This window comes from Piliocolobus tephrosceles, chromosome 1 (genome assembly GCF_002776525.5).
Source record: "Piliocolobus tephrosceles isolate RC106 chromosome 1, ASM277652v3, whole genome shotgun sequence".
Lineage (NCBI taxonomy): Eukaryota > Metazoa > Chordata > Mammalia > Primates > Cercopithecidae > Piliocolobus > Piliocolobus tephrosceles.
In genome coordinates, this window is record NC_045434.1 from 91,917,471 (window position 1) to 91,933,746 (window position 16,276).

The 16,276-nt window shown below is 51.8% G+C and overlaps 1 protein-coding gene and 1 non-coding gene across 4 annotated transcripts in view; both read left to right on the forward strand.

The window, feature by feature from the left end:
- The window catches only part of ATP8B2 (ATPase phospholipid transporting 8B2), a 26,511-nt gene extending 11,056 nt beyond the window's left edge, over nucleotides 1-15,455 (forward strand). For 2 of the 3 annotated variants that reach the window (XM_023213852.3, XM_023213851.2), the window contains 17 exons: nucleotides 669-865; nucleotides 4,186-4,394; nucleotides 5,870-5,913; nucleotides 6,190-6,355; nucleotides 6,507-6,695; nucleotides 6,837-6,952; nucleotides 7,274-7,438; nucleotides 7,524-7,635; nucleotides 7,776-7,881; nucleotides 8,024-8,168; nucleotides 8,356-8,539; nucleotides 8,707-8,930; nucleotides 9,189-9,272; nucleotides 9,611-9,856; nucleotides 10,000-10,138; nucleotides 12,603-12,733; nucleotides 12,995-13,821. In XM_023213852.3, the coding sequence (XP_023069620.1) occupies nucleotides 669-865; nucleotides 4,186-4,394; nucleotides 5,870-5,913; nucleotides 6,190-6,355; nucleotides 6,507-6,695; nucleotides 6,837-6,952; nucleotides 7,274-7,438; nucleotides 7,524-7,635; nucleotides 7,776-7,881; nucleotides 8,024-8,168; nucleotides 8,356-8,539; nucleotides 8,707-8,930; nucleotides 9,189-9,272; nucleotides 9,611-9,856; nucleotides 10,000-10,138; nucleotides 12,603-12,733; nucleotides 12,995-13,273 (2,736 nt within the window). In that variant the 3' untranslated portion in view covers nucleotides 13,274-13,821. Of the gene's footprint in view, nucleotides 1-668; nucleotides 866-4,185; nucleotides 4,395-5,869; nucleotides 5,914-6,189; nucleotides 6,356-6,506; nucleotides 6,696-6,836; nucleotides 6,953-7,273; nucleotides 7,439-7,523; nucleotides 7,636-7,775; nucleotides 7,882-8,023; nucleotides 8,169-8,355; nucleotides 8,540-8,706; nucleotides 8,931-9,188; nucleotides 9,273-9,610; nucleotides 9,857-9,999; nucleotides 10,139-12,602; nucleotides 12,734-12,994 lie in introns of all 3 variants that reach the window. The other variant, XM_023213850.1, reaches the window with a different exon arrangement.
- LOC111544038 lies at nucleotides 2,063-2,122 on the forward strand. The gene has a single exon (XR_002732019.1). It is a non-coding gene; the product is annotated as a U7 small nuclear RNA (small nuclear RNA).
- Nucleotides 15,456-16,276: the final 821 nt, after the last annotated feature.

Consider the following 16,276-nt stretch of genomic DNA (forward strand, 5'->3'; position numbering starts at 1 on the left):
TTTCACCATGTTGGCCAGGCTGGTCTCAAACTCCTGACCTCAGGTGATCCATCCGCCTCAACCTCCCAAAGTGCTGGGATTACAGGCATGAGCCACTGTGCGCAGCCCATAATCTTTTTTTTTTTTTTAATTATTTTTGTTTTAACATTCAGCTGTTACCAAAATCTCACAGGTTTTTGTTTTTGTTTTTGTTTTTGAGACGTAGTCTCGCTCTGTCACCCAGGCTGGAGTGCAGTGGCGCAATCTTGGCTCACTGCAAGCTCCGCCTCCCGGGTTCACGCCATTCTCCTGCCTCAGCCTCGCGAGTAGCTGGGACTACAGGCACCCGCCACCATGCCCGGCTAATTTTTTTGTATTTTTAGTAGAGACGGGGTTTCACCATGTTAGCCAGGATGGTCTCGATCTTCTGACCTCATGATCCGCCCTCCTCAGCCTCCCAAAGTGCTGGGATTACAGGCGTGAGCCACCACGCCCGGCCTCTCATAGGGTTTTAAGAAAGTTTATGAATCTGTGTTGGGCCACATGTGGCCCAGAGACCACAGGTCTGACAAGCTTGCACTAGAACATCTGAGCTTTTGAGGGCTCAAGGGATGAATACATCACAGATGCACTTGGTTTTGGGGGCTTCCTACATGTCAGCTTCGCCTGTGCTTCTCATTCCTCCCCAGATTTTTGGATTCCTGGTTTGCATGGGGGTGATCCTGGCCATTGGGAATGCCATCTGGGAGCACGAGGTGGGGACGCGCTTCCAGGTCTACCTGCCGTGGGATGAGGCAGTGGACAGTGCCTTCTTCTCTGGCTTCCTCTCCTTCTGGTCCTACATCATCATCCTCAACACCGTTGTGCCCATTTCACTCTACGTCAGGTATGTGCCTTCTCTGCCCTGGGGTTTCTCCAGGGAGTCAGGTGGTCCCATAGAACTTTTCTGTTCTATGAAGATGAAGTCCTTGAGAAGTAACTTGAAGTCCTCTTCTTCCTGTACTGTCAACATTTGATGTTATCTGTTTATCTTTGTGGGCAGAGCAAACTTTTTACCACAGTTTCCTGGTACTTGGAACTGTATTAGAGAAAAAAAATATATTGATTTATTCAGCACCTGTTTATTACATGCCTACTGTGTACAAAGAAGTGTGCTAGGTGCCATCACACATAAAAGATGAATTAGGAATGGATCTCCTTCCTTCTAGGTGCTTACGTCTAGTAAAGGAAGGAAAATCTAAACACATTATAAAACAAAATAAGAACCAGTGCTGTAGAACTCGACCTAGAGTCTTCTGTGTGAAGCAAGGGGATACAGAGATGTATTAGGTGGCCTCTGCCTTCAGCAGCAGCAGATGGATGGGTCGAGGAGGGGAGATCTGGACAGTGTCAGACTGAGATACCATGTGGGAGGCACAGGGTGCCGGGGGGCTGGGAGGGTGTCGCTCCCTAGGCAGGTAGGCAGGGAGGGAGAGATGGCATTTGCTCTGGGCTTTGAGTGGTGATTGGGCTGGGCGAAGGTGGAGCCACAAAGGAGAGGAGGAAGAGAGGGCTGGAAGCATAGGTGTGGAGATGAGAGCCTGGGAATGGCCTATGGAAATAGTTGGCCAGGGTCTTGGGCCAAGAGCGAGAACTGGAAACATAGCTTGCTACTGATTGTGGAGGCTTTTGAATCTTTGCCTGTGGACTTTGTACTTACTAACCATTCAAAGTTATTAAAGAGACCAAGCACGGTGGCTCACGCCTGTAATCCCAGCACTTTGGGACGCCGAGGTGGGCAGATCACGAGGTCAGGAATTCGAGACCATCCTGGCCAACATGGTGAAACCCTGTCTCTACTTAAAATACAAAAATCAGCCAGGTGTGGTGGCAGGTGCCTGTAATCCCAGCTACTCGGGAGGCTGAGGCAGGAGAATCGCTTGAACCTGGAAGGTGGAGGTAGCAGTGAGCCAAGATTTCACCCCTGCACTCCAGCCTGGGCAACAAGAGCGAAACTCTGTCTCAAAAATCAAAATAAAGCAAACAAACAAAAGTTTTTGAAGGAAGTGAAAAGAATGTATTCTGTATTCTAAAAATGCATTCCAAGTGTTATAGCTCTTTTAGAATTTCTCTAGCAGGTTTTCCGGTTTTCACTGGAGCCCCTCCCCCACAAAAAGAAAAAAAAAAGCATTAAAAAAAAATCTAAAGAATGCTTTAGGAAGTGTTGACTGGCAGTGGTGTACAGCATGAATAGGATCAAGGCGACATCTAGGATGTTTGAGGTAAAGAGAATGTTAGCAGGGACAGGCCAGTGAGAATGAAGGGGAGGAGGAGGAAGAGGAGGCAGGAAGAATGGCCAGGGGAAAGGAACTTTCTTGCTTAATGTCTTGCCCTTGAGATAAGGGAACCTGTGACATTTTTAAGGAAATGTTTTATGGAGGTGCTGAAAACTTGTCCTGTCTCCCATCTTTTGTTCATTCAGATTCCCCAGAATTCAACTCGTTTCCAGCCTCCAATCTTAACTGCTAGTGATAATAAATAGAAGATACAGCATTTCTCTGCTGAGGGAATACAGTTTAGGCTTTTCCAGGGTGTGAAAAGGAGAGTCAGAAGGTTCTGGGTTTAGTCCTGTCTCCTCACTGGCCATGTGACCTCAGGAAAATCCACAGTCACTCAGGGCCTCACTTGATCTCAGTTTTCCCGTGTGAAACAGGAACAGGAGTACTTGTCTCACCTTTTAATAGGATGTCTTGATATAAGATACTGGCTTAGAAGATAACATTTTAAACTTAAATGACTGTACAGTTATTGGGTGGTAGCCTGCTCATCGTGACTGTTGCCACTCCCTTCTGCATTACTATTTAAATGCCTTTTTGCTTACAACCTAATTTTGTTTTCCCACCTATGGGCTTTTGCTGTCTGTGTTTTGTATCTCCGTTCACTTGAAGCCCTTGGGAGCAGCTAAAACAGTTTTCTTTCTGAGTCTCATCAGGTCACAGTGTGTATGTTTGGGGGAGACTGAGAGGGGGTTGGAGAGCTGCATGAGGAGAAGGCTGTTCAGAATGTGAAGACATTCCCATTTGCCTGGTAATGGGATCCTGATAGGAGCCTTAGTCAGGTGGGAAGCAGAGCTCCGGATGTGGCCCCATTGCTTGGCTGCACTGGACCTAAACATGGCCCTTTCTGGAAATGCTAACAGTGCATATGATTAGCAAAGAAGAGGACATAAACAGACCTGGAGATGTTAAAGACACTATATTGGCCTGGCACGTGTAATCCCACGTGGTGGCTGTCGCCTGTAATCCCAGCACTTTGGGAGGTGAAGGTGGGAGGATCTCTTGAGTTCAGGAATTCAACACCAGCATGAGCAACACAGCAAGATCCATCTCTACAAAAAATGAAAATTAGCCCAGTGTAGTGGTGTGCACCTGTTGTCCCCGCTACTCGGGAGGCTGAGGTGGGAGGATTGCTTGAGCCCAGGAGTTTGAGGCTACAGTGAGCTATGATTATGCTACTGCACTCCAGCTTGGGTGACAGAGACCCTAGCTCAAAAAACAAATGATCTAACAACAGCCACCACAGAGCGCTGTGCCGTTGTGAAGTGGTGGTATTCTGCAGATGCCTAGGGCCCTCTCTATCTGGAGTCAGCACCTCAGCCCTGCCCCCTGTTCAGAATCAGGGATGTAGCGCTGCAAGCCCAGGGTGGAAGGAGTGCACCCTGCCTGTGCTGGGACAGTGAGGAGTGGGCTTCAAGCCTACTCCATTTCCCCTCCCTGGTGCGGCCCCTCTTTGAGGTGGCGTCTGTGTTGCTGTGGCATGCATAGCACCCTCATTATTTCTCTCTCTTTTTTCTCTCCCCTCCCTCTGGCACTTTCACTTGTTTTTCTCTGCATGGTTTCTGTATTATTAGTACTGAGGTAAGAACTGGCCAAGTGCCTTGTCTACAGCCCCTTCTCCTCCTTTGCTGTCTGTCCTGCCCACCCAGGCCCTTTGCCCCTTCTTGTCTGGAGAGCATCAGGAGGGTCGGGTCGGGGCATTCCTCTGCTGGCTGTGTGCAGCCGGCTGCACCTTCAGGCTCTCCTTGCCCTTTCCCACCCAGGTTTCTGTGCCCAGGTGTCTTCTCCGTTCTTGTCTCTCCCCAGGCGGAGGGCCTGCAGCGAAGGCCCGTGCGGGTGGGGCACCTCCTCCCCTTCCCGACCCAAGCTTCACCTCTTGTCCCCTGTGCAGTGTGGAGGTCATCCGTTTGGGCCACAGCTACTTCATCAACTGGGATAAGAAGATGTTCTGCATGAAGAAGCGGACGCCTGCAGAAGCCCGCACCACCACTCTAAACGAGGAGCTGGGCCAGGTGGAGTACATCTTCTCCGACAAGACGGGCACCCTCACCCAGAACATTATGGTTTTCAACAAGTGCTCCATCAATGGCCGCAGCTACGGTATGGTGGCACCACTGGGGACTGGGGGCTTGCACCTCGCCTAGAAGGACAGTGGAACTGGGGCCCCACAGTTTCCTTAACATTGTTTTTTTCTTCCTTCCTAGTTGGGTCTGAGGGGCCTCGAAAGGGTCCATCCTGGCCAGGCACGGTGGCTCATGCCTGTAGTCATAGCACTTTGGGAGGCTGAGGTGGGAGTACTGCTTGAGCTCAGGAGTGCGAGACCAGCCTGGGCAACATAGTGAGACCCCATCCCTACAAAAAATTTAAAAAATTAGCCAGGTGTGGTGGCATGCACCTGTGGTCTCAGCCAGCCAGTGACTCAGGAGGCTGAGGTGGGAGGATCACTTGAGCCTGGGAGGTCAAGGCTGCAGTGAGCCATGATCCTTTTACTGCACTCCAGCCTGAACGACAGAATGAGGCCCCGTCTCTTGAGAAAAATTCACACACAAAGAAGAGGTCCATTCTGTGTCCCATGTCAGGAAGCAGATCCTGGCTGGGCACAGTGGCTCATGCCTGTAATCCCAGCACTTTGGGGAGCTGAGGCAGGTGGATCACCTGAGGTCAAGAGTTCAAGACCATTCTGGCCAACATGGTGAAACCCAGTCTCTACTAAAAATACAAAAATTAGCTGGGCATGGTGGCAGGTGCCTGTAATCCCAGCTACTTGGGGGGCTGAGGCAGGAGAATTGCTTGAACCCAGGAGGCGGAGGTTGCAGTGAGCCGAGTTTGCGCCATTGTACTCCAGCCTGGGCGACAAGAGTGATACTCTATCTCAAAAAAAAAAAACCAACAAAAAAAATTAGATTCTGAGAGTCCTCCCCTGATGCCCTGACCCTGGTCTCAGCTCCAGGAATTAGGGGAGCTCCTTGGCTGTTTGAAGTGAGACACTGGCCTCTGGGCATCCTGGCCAGGCGGAACCCTGCTGCACTCTCCCCTGTTGCTGCTCAGGGTCCTTGTGAGTCTGTGGAATGTGGTTGTGGTTGGACTTCCCAGTGTGGCCCTGCCTTAGTGGCCTGTGGCTGTGCTGCTGGGATGGCCTGGGGCAGCATGTGGGGCTGACTTTTATGCAGAGTGTGGACCCCTCTTGTAAGTGCTTTCTGTACTGACCGATGCCTTTCAGTCAGTGTCTGAGCCTTGTCTGCTGCACAGGTCTAATGGGTGCAAGGAGGCCTGGGAGGTGTGGAATTGGCGCTGCCCTAAGGGGAGTGCCACCTAGGGTGGAGACAGGGATGGTGAGCAGTGGGTGCTGGGGCTCTTTCATGGCCAGGCCTTGGGGTTCTAGGGTCTAGGGTGCCTGCTGTCTCCTATCCCGCAAGGTCAGTAGTGTGACTGAGTGTCTCACACTGTGACAGCTGCTCAGCGATTAGGGTTGAGGGGCTCAGAGCCTGTGGGGATTCTGTGTTGGAGGTGTTTTTCCATGCTCTGGAGCTCTCTGGCTCTGACATTGCTTCTTTTTCTGCCCTGGCTGTATGTAGGTGATGTGTTTGATGTCCTGGGACACAAAGCTGAATTGGGAGAGGTAAGATTCAGTCTCCCTAATTCTATGTGCCAGTGAAACAGGGTGCCTGGCCAGTAACAGTTAGTGTACTCAGGAGTGATGTGTTGTCTGGATAGGAAATGGAAGCTGTTTGGAGAAATAGGTGTTTTAAGGCAGAACTGGTGATGACGGAAGTGGAAATTTTGAGGTCCACCGTGCACAAGAGCCTACTGAGACTTGGGAGGGCAGGGATGAACGCTTCCCCGGGATGCAGCCTGGCACCCCAGCCTTTCCTAAGAGCCTTCTTACGTGTTCCAGAGGCCTGAACCTGTCGACTTCTCCTTCAATCCTCTGGCTGACAAGAAGTTCTTATTTTGGGACCCCAGCCTCCTGGAGGCTGTCAAGATCGGGGATCCCCACACACATGAGTTCTTCCGCCTCCTTTCCCTGTGTCATACTGTCATGTCAGAAGAAAAGAACGAAGGTGGGCTGAGGAGCTGGCTGGCACTCTTCCGACCTGACTCTGCCCTTGGGCTCTGCTCTCCTCTGCAATGTGGCTGGGCTGGGGCTTCCTGGGCGGGGCACATGGCTGAGAGAGGCCACTTACATCACGTGTATTCTTCCTCCCCACCCAGGAGAGCTGTACTACAAAGCTCAGTCCCCAGATGAGGGGGCCCTGGTCACTGCAGCCAGGAACTTTGGTTTTGTTTTCCGCTCTCGCACCCCCAAGACGATCACCGTCCATGAGATGGGCACAGCCATCACCTACCAGCTGCTGGCCATCCTGGACTTCAACAATATCCGCAAACGGATGTCAGTCATAGGTGAGGCCAGGACTGGGGTGCTGGGGTGTTTGGGGGCAGCATTAAGGCCTGGAATGGGTCAAGTGTGCCAGGTGACTCTTGATGTGTTTAGGTTGCCTGTCCGAATTTCTCTGGCACTTTCTCTACCTGCCCCATTCATAGTGCGGAATCCAGAGGGGAAGATCCGACTCTACTGCAAAGGGGCTGACACTATCCTGCTGGACAGACTGCACCACTCCACTCAAGAGCTGCTCAACACCACCATGGACCACCTTAATGTGGGTGTGAGGAGAGGAGGGACCAGCCTGGGGGTTCTACTCTTAGTGTGGGGGAGGCGGCTTGTATGTTTTATTGTGTAAATTTAAGGTCTACAACGTGATGTTTCGATGTGTATATATAGTGAAGTAATTACTACAGTCAGACACGTTAACACATCAGCCAGCTCCCATAGTTACCTCTTTTTGTGTGTGTGGTGACAGTCCCTAACTGTGGAATGTGGCACACGCCCAGTCTACAGCGCAGGATTATTCACTGTCGCCCTCATGCTGTCCATTAGCTCTCCAGACTTACCCAGGTGTGCCTTTCCACTCTGCTTCCAGGAGTACGCAGGGGAAGGGCTGAGGACCCTGGTGCTGGCCTACAAGGATCTGGATGAAGAGTACTATGAGGAGTGGGCTGAGCGACGCCTCCAGGCCAGCCTGGCCCAGGACAGCCGGGAGGACAGGCTGGCTAGCATCTATGAGGAGGTTGAGAACAACATGATGGTATGGGCTGTGGGACGGGCCAAGGGTGGGCACGGAGGGCTCATGCCTGCGACTCTTGTGCCAGGAATCCTTGTGGTATTTTCAGCTGCTGGGTGCAACGGCCATTGAGGACAAGCTTCAGCAAGGGGTTCCAGAGACCATTGCCCTCCTGACACTGGCCAACATCAAGATTTGGGTGCTAACTGGAGACAAGCAAGGTGAGAGCCCAGCAGAGCAGAGGCACTTGCAACTGACAGTAGCCCTGTTGGACCCCTGCATGGAGCTGAGGACATCAGGCAGGCGAGTGTGCTGACCTTGTTGGGTGCCTGTCCGTAGCTCCTGCGTTCTCTCTTGGTAGAGACGGCTGTGAACATCGGCTATTCCTGCAAGATGCTGACGGACGACATGACCGAGGTGTTCATAGTCACTGGCCATACTGTCCTGGAGGTGCGGGAGGAGCTCAGGTAAACAAGAAGCCTAAGGGAGGCGGTGCTCTGCATTGTGCCCAGGGCTCCGGTGGGGGTTTCTGGACCCTGTTTAGGCTTGAATCCCTGCTCCCCACTGCCGTCCTGAAAGACCACAAGCGTATCATTTCCACCTCGACAGGAAAGCCCGGGAGAAGATGATGGACTCATCCCGCTCCGTAGGCAACGGCTTCACCTACCAGGAGAAGCTTTCTTCTTCCAAGCTAACTTCTGTCCTGGAGGCCGTTGCTGGAGAGTACGCCCTGGTCATCAATGGTCACAGCCTGGTAGGCATCGCTGTCCTTAGCTTGGGCAGTATCTTTTCAGGGAGCACTTCTGTCCAGGGCTTTTATATCTTGTTTTAATTTCCCCTGACTTCAGAGAAGACTCTGGTCTCAAAGGGGACTGGGAGGAGCTGAGACTCCCAGGTGTCTCCTGGAAAGACTGGCTTTCTCAGGTTTCTCTGTGCTCCAGGCCCATGCACTGGAGGCGGACATGGAGCTGGAGTTTCTGGAGACAGCATGTGCCTGCAAAGCTGTCATCTGCTGCCGGGTGACCCCCTTGCAGAAGGCCCAGGTGGTAGAACTGGTCAAGAAGTACAAGAAGGCTGTGACGCTTGCCATTGGAGACGGAGCCAATGATGTCAGCATGATCAAAAGTGAGTGTGGGCTGTGCAGGTGTGTAGGTTGGGCTTGAGGCTGGGGAGGGGCCCACTGGGGTCTCTGGACTGCAGACGAATTATGGGAAGGGGGTTGTAACTTGGTAGGCTCTAAAGTGTGTGGCCGGTGGCCGTCTTCACCCTCTTGTCATCTCTTGTCTCTGCAGCGGCTCACATTGGTGTGGGCATCAGTGGGCAGGAAGGGATCCAGGCTGTCTTGGCCTCCGATTACTCCTTCTCCCAGTTCAAGTTCCTGCAGCGCCTTTTGCTGGTGCATGGGCGCTGGTCCTACCTGCGAATGTGCAAGTTTCTTTGCTATTTCTTCTACAAAAACTTTGCTTTCACCATGGTCCACTTCTGGTTTGGCTTCTTCTGCGGCTTCTCAGCCCAGGTAATAAGTGTTCCCGGTCCACTGTAGTGCAAATCTGTTAACCTGAGTGCAGAGGTTCTATCTGTCTTGTTTATCGCTCCGTCCCCCAGGGCCTAGCTGTTTTCTGGTACATACTTTTTAAAAATGCTTATTAAAGGAGGAGAGAAGGAGCCTGAGGAAATTTCTTAGGGTTCTCTGTATGTGACGTCAGCTGTCTTCCTGTGCCTGATGTGTAGCAAAGAAAGGTTGCACGCTCCCTTGCTCCCTGTTCTCTTCCAGACCGTCTATGACCAGTACTTCATCACCCTGTATAACATCGTGTACACCTCCCTGCCAGTCCTAGCTATGGGGGTCTTTGATCAGGTATGGGGGTCTTTGATGATCAGATGGGATGCGGGGAAGGTCACTGCTTGAAGGAGTCACATAGATGTGTGTGACACTTGTGCCCATTGTCTGTGGCCACTGGGAAGGCAGTTCTTTCAGCTGGGGAAGGTGTGGCTGGTTCTCCCTCCTGGTTGCAGCTGATCTAGAACTCTCTTGGGTTGCTGAACTAAGTTAGACTGGGGGTGGCTGGCTTGAGGTTGGTTCTAGCTGCCAAAGACTTTGGAAAGGAGGAGGCGGGGACAGAGTTTGCCCTTGGCCTTGTGGAGTCAGAATGGCAGCCTCTGAGGCCCCCTGTGCTACATGGTCCTCTCACACAGGATGTCCCTGAGCAGCGGAGCATGGAGTACCCTAAGCTGTATGAGCCGGGCCAGCTGAACCTTCTCTTCAACAAGCGGGAGTTCTTCATCTGCATCGCCCAGGGCATCTACACCTCCGTGCTCATGTTCTTCATTCCCTACGGGGTGTTTGCCGATGCCACCCGGGATGATGGCACCCAGCTGGCTGACTACCAGTCCTTTGCAGTCACTGTGGCCACATCCCTGGTCATTGTGGTTAGCGTGCAGGTATGAGGCCGTCCAGGAACTCCCCTCTTCTTTGGAAGGGGTGAGCCTTCTGTCCCTGGGGCTGCTGTGGGCACCACAGTTCTGTTTCTGGGGGAAGGGGTTTTTAGAGGGTGCGCCTGCCTGATTATGCCTACTTTCTGCAGATTGGGCTGGACACAGGCTACTGGACGGCCATCAACCACTTCTTCATCTGGGGCAGCCTTGCTGTTTACTTTGCCATCCTCTTTGCCATGCACAGCAATGGGCTCTTCGACATGTTTCCCAACCAGTTCCGGTTTGTGGGTAAGTCCCCGTGGCCTCCTTGAATCAGTGAGGAATCACAGCTGTTCCGGGACTAACAGGACGGTCAGCCAATCTGCACATTTCAACATTTCTTATGTGCCAAGTATTCTGTGAGGTGCTAAGGGAATATCAAGTTATATCTGACCCAGGCCTTGCCCCCAAAGAGCTTTCATATCCATGAAAGTGAAGAACAGCCCTGCTAGACCATGGAAGGCCAGGCTTCATGATCAGTAGCGTTGCTTTTGTTGAGTTAGCCAGGGACAGTTCCAGAGAGGGGGCTGCTGTGAGTGAGGCAGGACTGGGGAGTCAGATTCCAAGTTGGAGAGCTGGAGGTGTTTGTAGGGAATGGGTAGGGAGTGGAGACTGCTCCAGCTAGAATGGGCAAGAATGCTCATTGAGAAGCAGTCGGGGAGAGGCTGGAAAGGTGGAGCATTTGAGATGTCAGAACGCCAGGCTGTCAGGATTGCATCCAACTTGCTGGGAGTCTTGATTCATTTATTTAGAGGAAGAGGAGGGAGCAGCATCAAAAGACTGCTTGAGAAAGATGAAGCTGGTGTTGATGTCCAGCAAGGAAGTTACCAGAGTGACCAAGTGCGAACTGGTTCAGAATTGGTGCCACGGTGGCAAAGAGGTGGGAGGTATGAAGTGAAGGAAGTATTTACAGATCTTGGCATTTGCTTCAGATCTGTTTGTTCATTTATCACACGAGCAATTTTTTTTTTTGAGACAGAGTCTTGCTCTGTCGCCCAGGCTGGAATGCAGTGGTGCGATCTCTGCTCACTGCAAATTCCGCCTCCCAGTCTCAAGCGATTTTCCTGCCTCAGTCTCCTGAGTAGCTGGGACTATAGGCGCCCACCGCCATGCCTGGCTAACCTGGCTAATTTTTGTATTTTTAGTAGAGATGGGGTTTCACCGTGTTAGCTAGGATGATCTCAATTTCCTGACCTCATGATCTGCCTGCCTTAGCATCCCAAAGTGCTGAGATTACAGGTGTGAGCCACCGCGCCCGGCCCACACAAGCATTTGATAGCACCTAGTATGTGACCCGTTATTCTGAGTGCCCGGGGTGGGGGGGGGGCGGGCAGCAATTAACCAACAGGTGGAAGCGGTTGCCCTCCTGGATTTTATATATGAGAGAGACAGATAATTTATACGTGAACAGATACAATGTCTGGAACTAATAAGTCCTTTAAGAAACATCAAGTGGGCTAGAGAGTGACAAGCATTGTTAGCAAAGACCTCTTGTGGAAGGGACATTGGTACAGATACTTTTTTTTTTTTTGAGACAGAGTGTCACTCTGTCGCCCAGGCTGGAATGCAGTGGCATGATCTTGGCTCATTGCAAACTCTGCCTCCTGGGTTCAAGTGATTCTTCTGCTTCAGCCTCCCAAGTAGCTGAGATACAGGTACCTGCCACCACGCCTGGCTCATTTTTGTATTTTTAGTAGAGATGGGGTTTCACCATTTTGGCCGGGCTGGTCTTGAACTCCAGACCTCAGGTGATCCACCCACCTCGGCCTCCCAAAGTGCTGGGATTACAGGTGTGAGCCACTGTGCCCAGCTGGCACAGAGAAATCTGAATAAAGGGAAAAGGAGACTGCCATGTAGCTCTCTGGGAACCGTCAATCCAAAAAGAGGAAACAGCAATATATATAAAGGCCTTCAGCCCAGACCTGGGAGGAGGTCTTCTGCACGTGGAGCTGGGGAGGAGTGGAGGAAATGAGCTGGAGGGTGGGGGTGTGGAATCATTCTGGATTATTTAAGCCCTTATGGGTCAGAGGAAGAACTTTGAATTTTTAATATTAATCTAAATGTGAGAGGAAGCCATTGGAGGGTTTTGAGCAGAGAAATACCATAAGCTTACAATGTTTTTAAAGGGCCACTCTTACAGTTTTGTGGATAATAAAGTGTAGGGGGCAAGGATGGAAATGGGAGACTAGTTAGGAGGTGAGAGCCTGATGAGGGCTTAGAATAGAGTAAAAGGCCGTGGGATTCCAGAGATGTTTTGAAAATGGAACCAACAGATTGAATGTGGGGTCCAAAGAAGAGAGAAAAATGAATCAAGGTAAAAAACAAAACAAAACTTTAAAAAGAAATGAATCAAGATCCGTTGCGGGGTTTTTAGTTGGAGCAACTGAATGGGTTGTGGCATTTCCTGAGCTGAGAAAGACCCAGATCAGATCTGGGGGAAGGAAGCAATAGTTGAGTTTGGGCCACGGGAAATTTGAGATGCCTGGTGGATGTTCAACAGACATGTCAAGTCTGGCAATTGAAGCAGCAGGTCTGGAGCTCTGAGGGAGTTTGGAACTAAATTTGGAGATCTACATTTGGAGGGTGAGCCTGGAGAAGCGGGAAGCCAGAGGTGACTTAGGCTTTGAGAGTGGGGAAGTGGAGCTGCCAGAAATGGGAATGGGGAATGTCCGCCTTGTGACTCCCACGGCCACCGACTCCTCTCCATCCCCAGGGAATGCCCAGAACACCTTGGCCCAGCCCACGGTGTGGCTGACCATCGTGCTTACCACGGTCGTCTGCATCATGCCCGTGGTTGCCTTTAGATTCCTCAGGCTCAACCTGAAGCCGGATCTCTCTGACACGGTGAGAAGCTGGGCTACCTGCTGTGGGAGGCAGAGATGGGATGGCCCGAAAGGCCTCGTGTGAACACTGAGGGGCTCTGTGGGGCCGTGTCACTGCTCAGTGTGTTGGTGCTTATCTGCTCTTCCTGGGGACAGACACCGTGTGCAGCTGGCCGCGGAGGCCTCTGCGTCAGCCTGGTCCTGGGTGCTGTGGGTCCCTTCTCCTTGGCGATGTCTGACACCTCCACGATAACAGAGGGCTCTTCCCTGTGCCCCTCTGCAGGTCCGCTACACGCAGCTGGTGAGGAAGAAGCAGAAAGCCCAGCACCGCTGCATGCGGCGGGTTGGCCGCACGGGCTCCCGGCGCTCCGGCTATGCCTTCTCCCACCAGGAGGGCTTCGGGGAGCTGATCATGTCCGGCAAGAACATGCGGCTGAGCTCCCTCGCGCTCTCCGGCTTCACCACCCGCTCCAGCTCCAGCTGGATTGAGAGCCTGCGCAGGAAAAAGAGTGACAGTGCCAGTAGCCCCAGTGGCGGTGCCGACAAGCCTCTCAAGGGCTGAAGGCTGAAGATGGGTGCCCTGTGCCAGTGACCAGAGCACCCAGGGCTGGCCAGTCACTGAGGGAACAGTGTCTCGGAACTGCTGGTCCTCACTCCTTGCCTCCTGTCCCCCCGGTAGACTCTGTCCTGCTGGTCCCACCACACACGGCTGGGACATCCGTTCCCAGCTGCAGGCCCGTCCATCAGCTGGGGAGCTAGAGGGAGCAGACCCAAGGGCAGAGCAGAGGCTGAGGCACGGGGAGCCAGCCCCAGTTGGGGACCAGATGTGGAACCAAAAACAAGAATAAACTGTGAGAGATTGCGTCTGCCCCTGCCCTGCCTGGGACCACAGGGAGACTATAATCTCCTTATTTTTTTACACCTACTCCCCAGAGGGGCCCTAGTGCCTCTGTTCCTGAATTACACAAGAATGTACCATGCCGGGAAGCCAGAGACCTGCGGGGGCCTCGGCCCCTCACATTGTGTATGTCTCTCCTTGATTTGTGTTGTGTCCAGTTTGGTTTTGTCTTTTTTATTTGGCAAGTGGAGGAGGCTTTTATGTGACTTTTATGTTGTGGTTGGTGTCTGTCTTAACTCTCCTGGGAAGAGGAGGCTGGCACACACTGGGATGCCGCAGCCTGGCCGGCTGTGGGGTGGTTTGGGAGGATCCATGTCGGCTGTCCCTGCAGTGACCAGTGCTCTGTGGGACAGAGGAGCTGACCAGGGAAGGAGGTACCCATCAGCAGAGGGTGGTGGGAGAGTGTGAAGGAGGGTTTGGTCCTGTCTGCTTCCTCACCTTGAGAGTAAAGTGCTGCCCTCTGCCCCTCACACACACACATATCAATTCCTGGATTCCTTAGTCCTGCTGGCCTTGGGCTGGAGCCTAGGAAAGTGGCCCCCAAATCCTTAGTGAGCTAAAGCTGGGTCTGAAATTTGGTCGGTGGGGAGGGGTGATTTTCTTTTCTTTTTTCTTTTTTTTTTTTTTTTGAGATGGAGTCTCACTCTTGTCACCCAGGCAAGAGTGCAATGGCACGATCTCGGCTCACTGCAACCTCCGCCTCCCGGGTTCAAGCGATTCTCCTGCCTCAGCCTCCTGAGTAGCTGGGATTACAGGTGCACACTACCACGCTTGGCTAATTTTTGTATTTTCAGTAGAGATGGGGTTTCACCATGTTGGCCAGGCTGGTCTCAAACTCCTGACCTCATGATCTGCCCACCTCAGCCTCCCAAAGTGCTGAGATGACAGGCGTGAGCCACCATGCCCAGCTTGGGGAGGGGTAGTTTTCTCTGATTTTAAATTTAAACCCAAGTTTATTGGCAGACTCCCTTTTGACCTCCCTTTGCCTCCCCATCTGGTGCTTTCTTGCACCTACACCCCAGGGCCCTGTGGTGGGGTTGCAGGGGGAAACCGTGCACCTGAGATGAGGCTGGAACAGGAATCGGCCTCTCTGCTCCCTTCTTCGGTAAGCAAGGAGCCCTGCCCCTCAGGCCCAGCCTCTGGCAGGAGGTGGTGGAGTCCTTGTGCCAGGTAGTAGAGGAGGAGAAGGGCAAAACCAGGCCCAGACCAGCATCTGGCTTGGTCTGGATGGGACACTGTCGGAGTTTGGCCACAGCCTATCCTTTACTTCGTCCACACCTGTGAAGCTATTCCCTAAATAAGGTATTTCCCAAGTTAGTCACTACCTAATCAGCCTTGAGAAGAATCCTTTCCTCTTCTTTGGTAGTGGGTCGGGGGATACTTCAGGAATAGTGTGGAGCTGGGAGTGGGTAGGGGGATTTTAAATGTTTCATGTGGGAGCCCCAAAGGAACTGGAGGGGCTGCAGTGAGGTAGGGGTGGGTGGGCAGGGAATGGGAGAGGGAAAGTCTTGGCAGGGAAATCCCTTTTGGCCACACAGTTTACAAACCCAGTATCATGTCTGTCTGTGTGTCTCTCAAGGTGAGAGTCTGATTTTTATACCAAAGAGGAAATGATTTTTTTTCATATTTTGTTTGTCTATATTATATAAATATATATATACAGTTATATATATATATATTATTTTTTGGTTCTCTCTCGTTTTTTAGGGAGGGAAGAAAGTACCAAGTTGCATTGAGCTGTAATTAAGGAACATTATAATTTATGACACATTTCTATACTTGCAAAAATTATATCATTTTATGGATATAAGAGAAAAATGCCTTTTTATAAAATTTCAATTTCTGAGAAGTGTGTAATTTGTCTCTTTTCTGATGTTTAACCAAGGCTGGTGGTGAAAGTAAAGACAGAAACTGTCTCTTACATGTAATTGAGTGGGTAGATCCGGGATATCGTGGACAAATTGGAATCTGACTGGTGGGGGATAGCACCGCGCCCATTTGCAGACCTCCCGGGATCTGAGTTTCAGCTGAAGATGAAGATGGGGCAGTGGGTGGTACTGAGCGGCATATCGTATGGACTTTGGCTGGGTGCCTAGGACCTTGAACTGTTTACCTTTCTCCAAACACAGGCCAGCCTCTCGTCCCTGACACACGCCAGATGGATGTGTGTGTTGGGAAAATACCTGATAAATATTTTAAGGTTTTGTTTTTTAACGCCCCGCTTTTCCGCATGCCTCACATCTTCCTGGCTTCTCAAGTGAGTATCAAGGAAGCTAAGTCTTCCATTAAAGGGAGCTTTCCTCCAGGGAAGGGAGGGCGGATGAGGATGGGATCCTAGGAGTCAGGGCTAGGGTTAGTGCTGGCCTGAGGAGAAAGAAGTATAGCTTCCTCCACTGATGGTCAATATCAGCATGATCCAGCCCCACCCACAGGCTGATTTCCCCCTGACCCAGCCAGTGTTCTATTACAGAACAATCCTTACTTCTCAAAAACGTAGACTGGATGCCGTGGCTCAAAGCCTGTAATCCCAGCACTTGTGGGAGGCTGAGGCAGGAGGACCACTTGAGCCCAGCCCAGTTCAAGACCAGCCTGGGCAACATGGGGAGACCCCGCCTGTATTAAAAAAAAAAAGGGGGGGGGGATGCGGTGGAGGGTGTATGGGGGAAT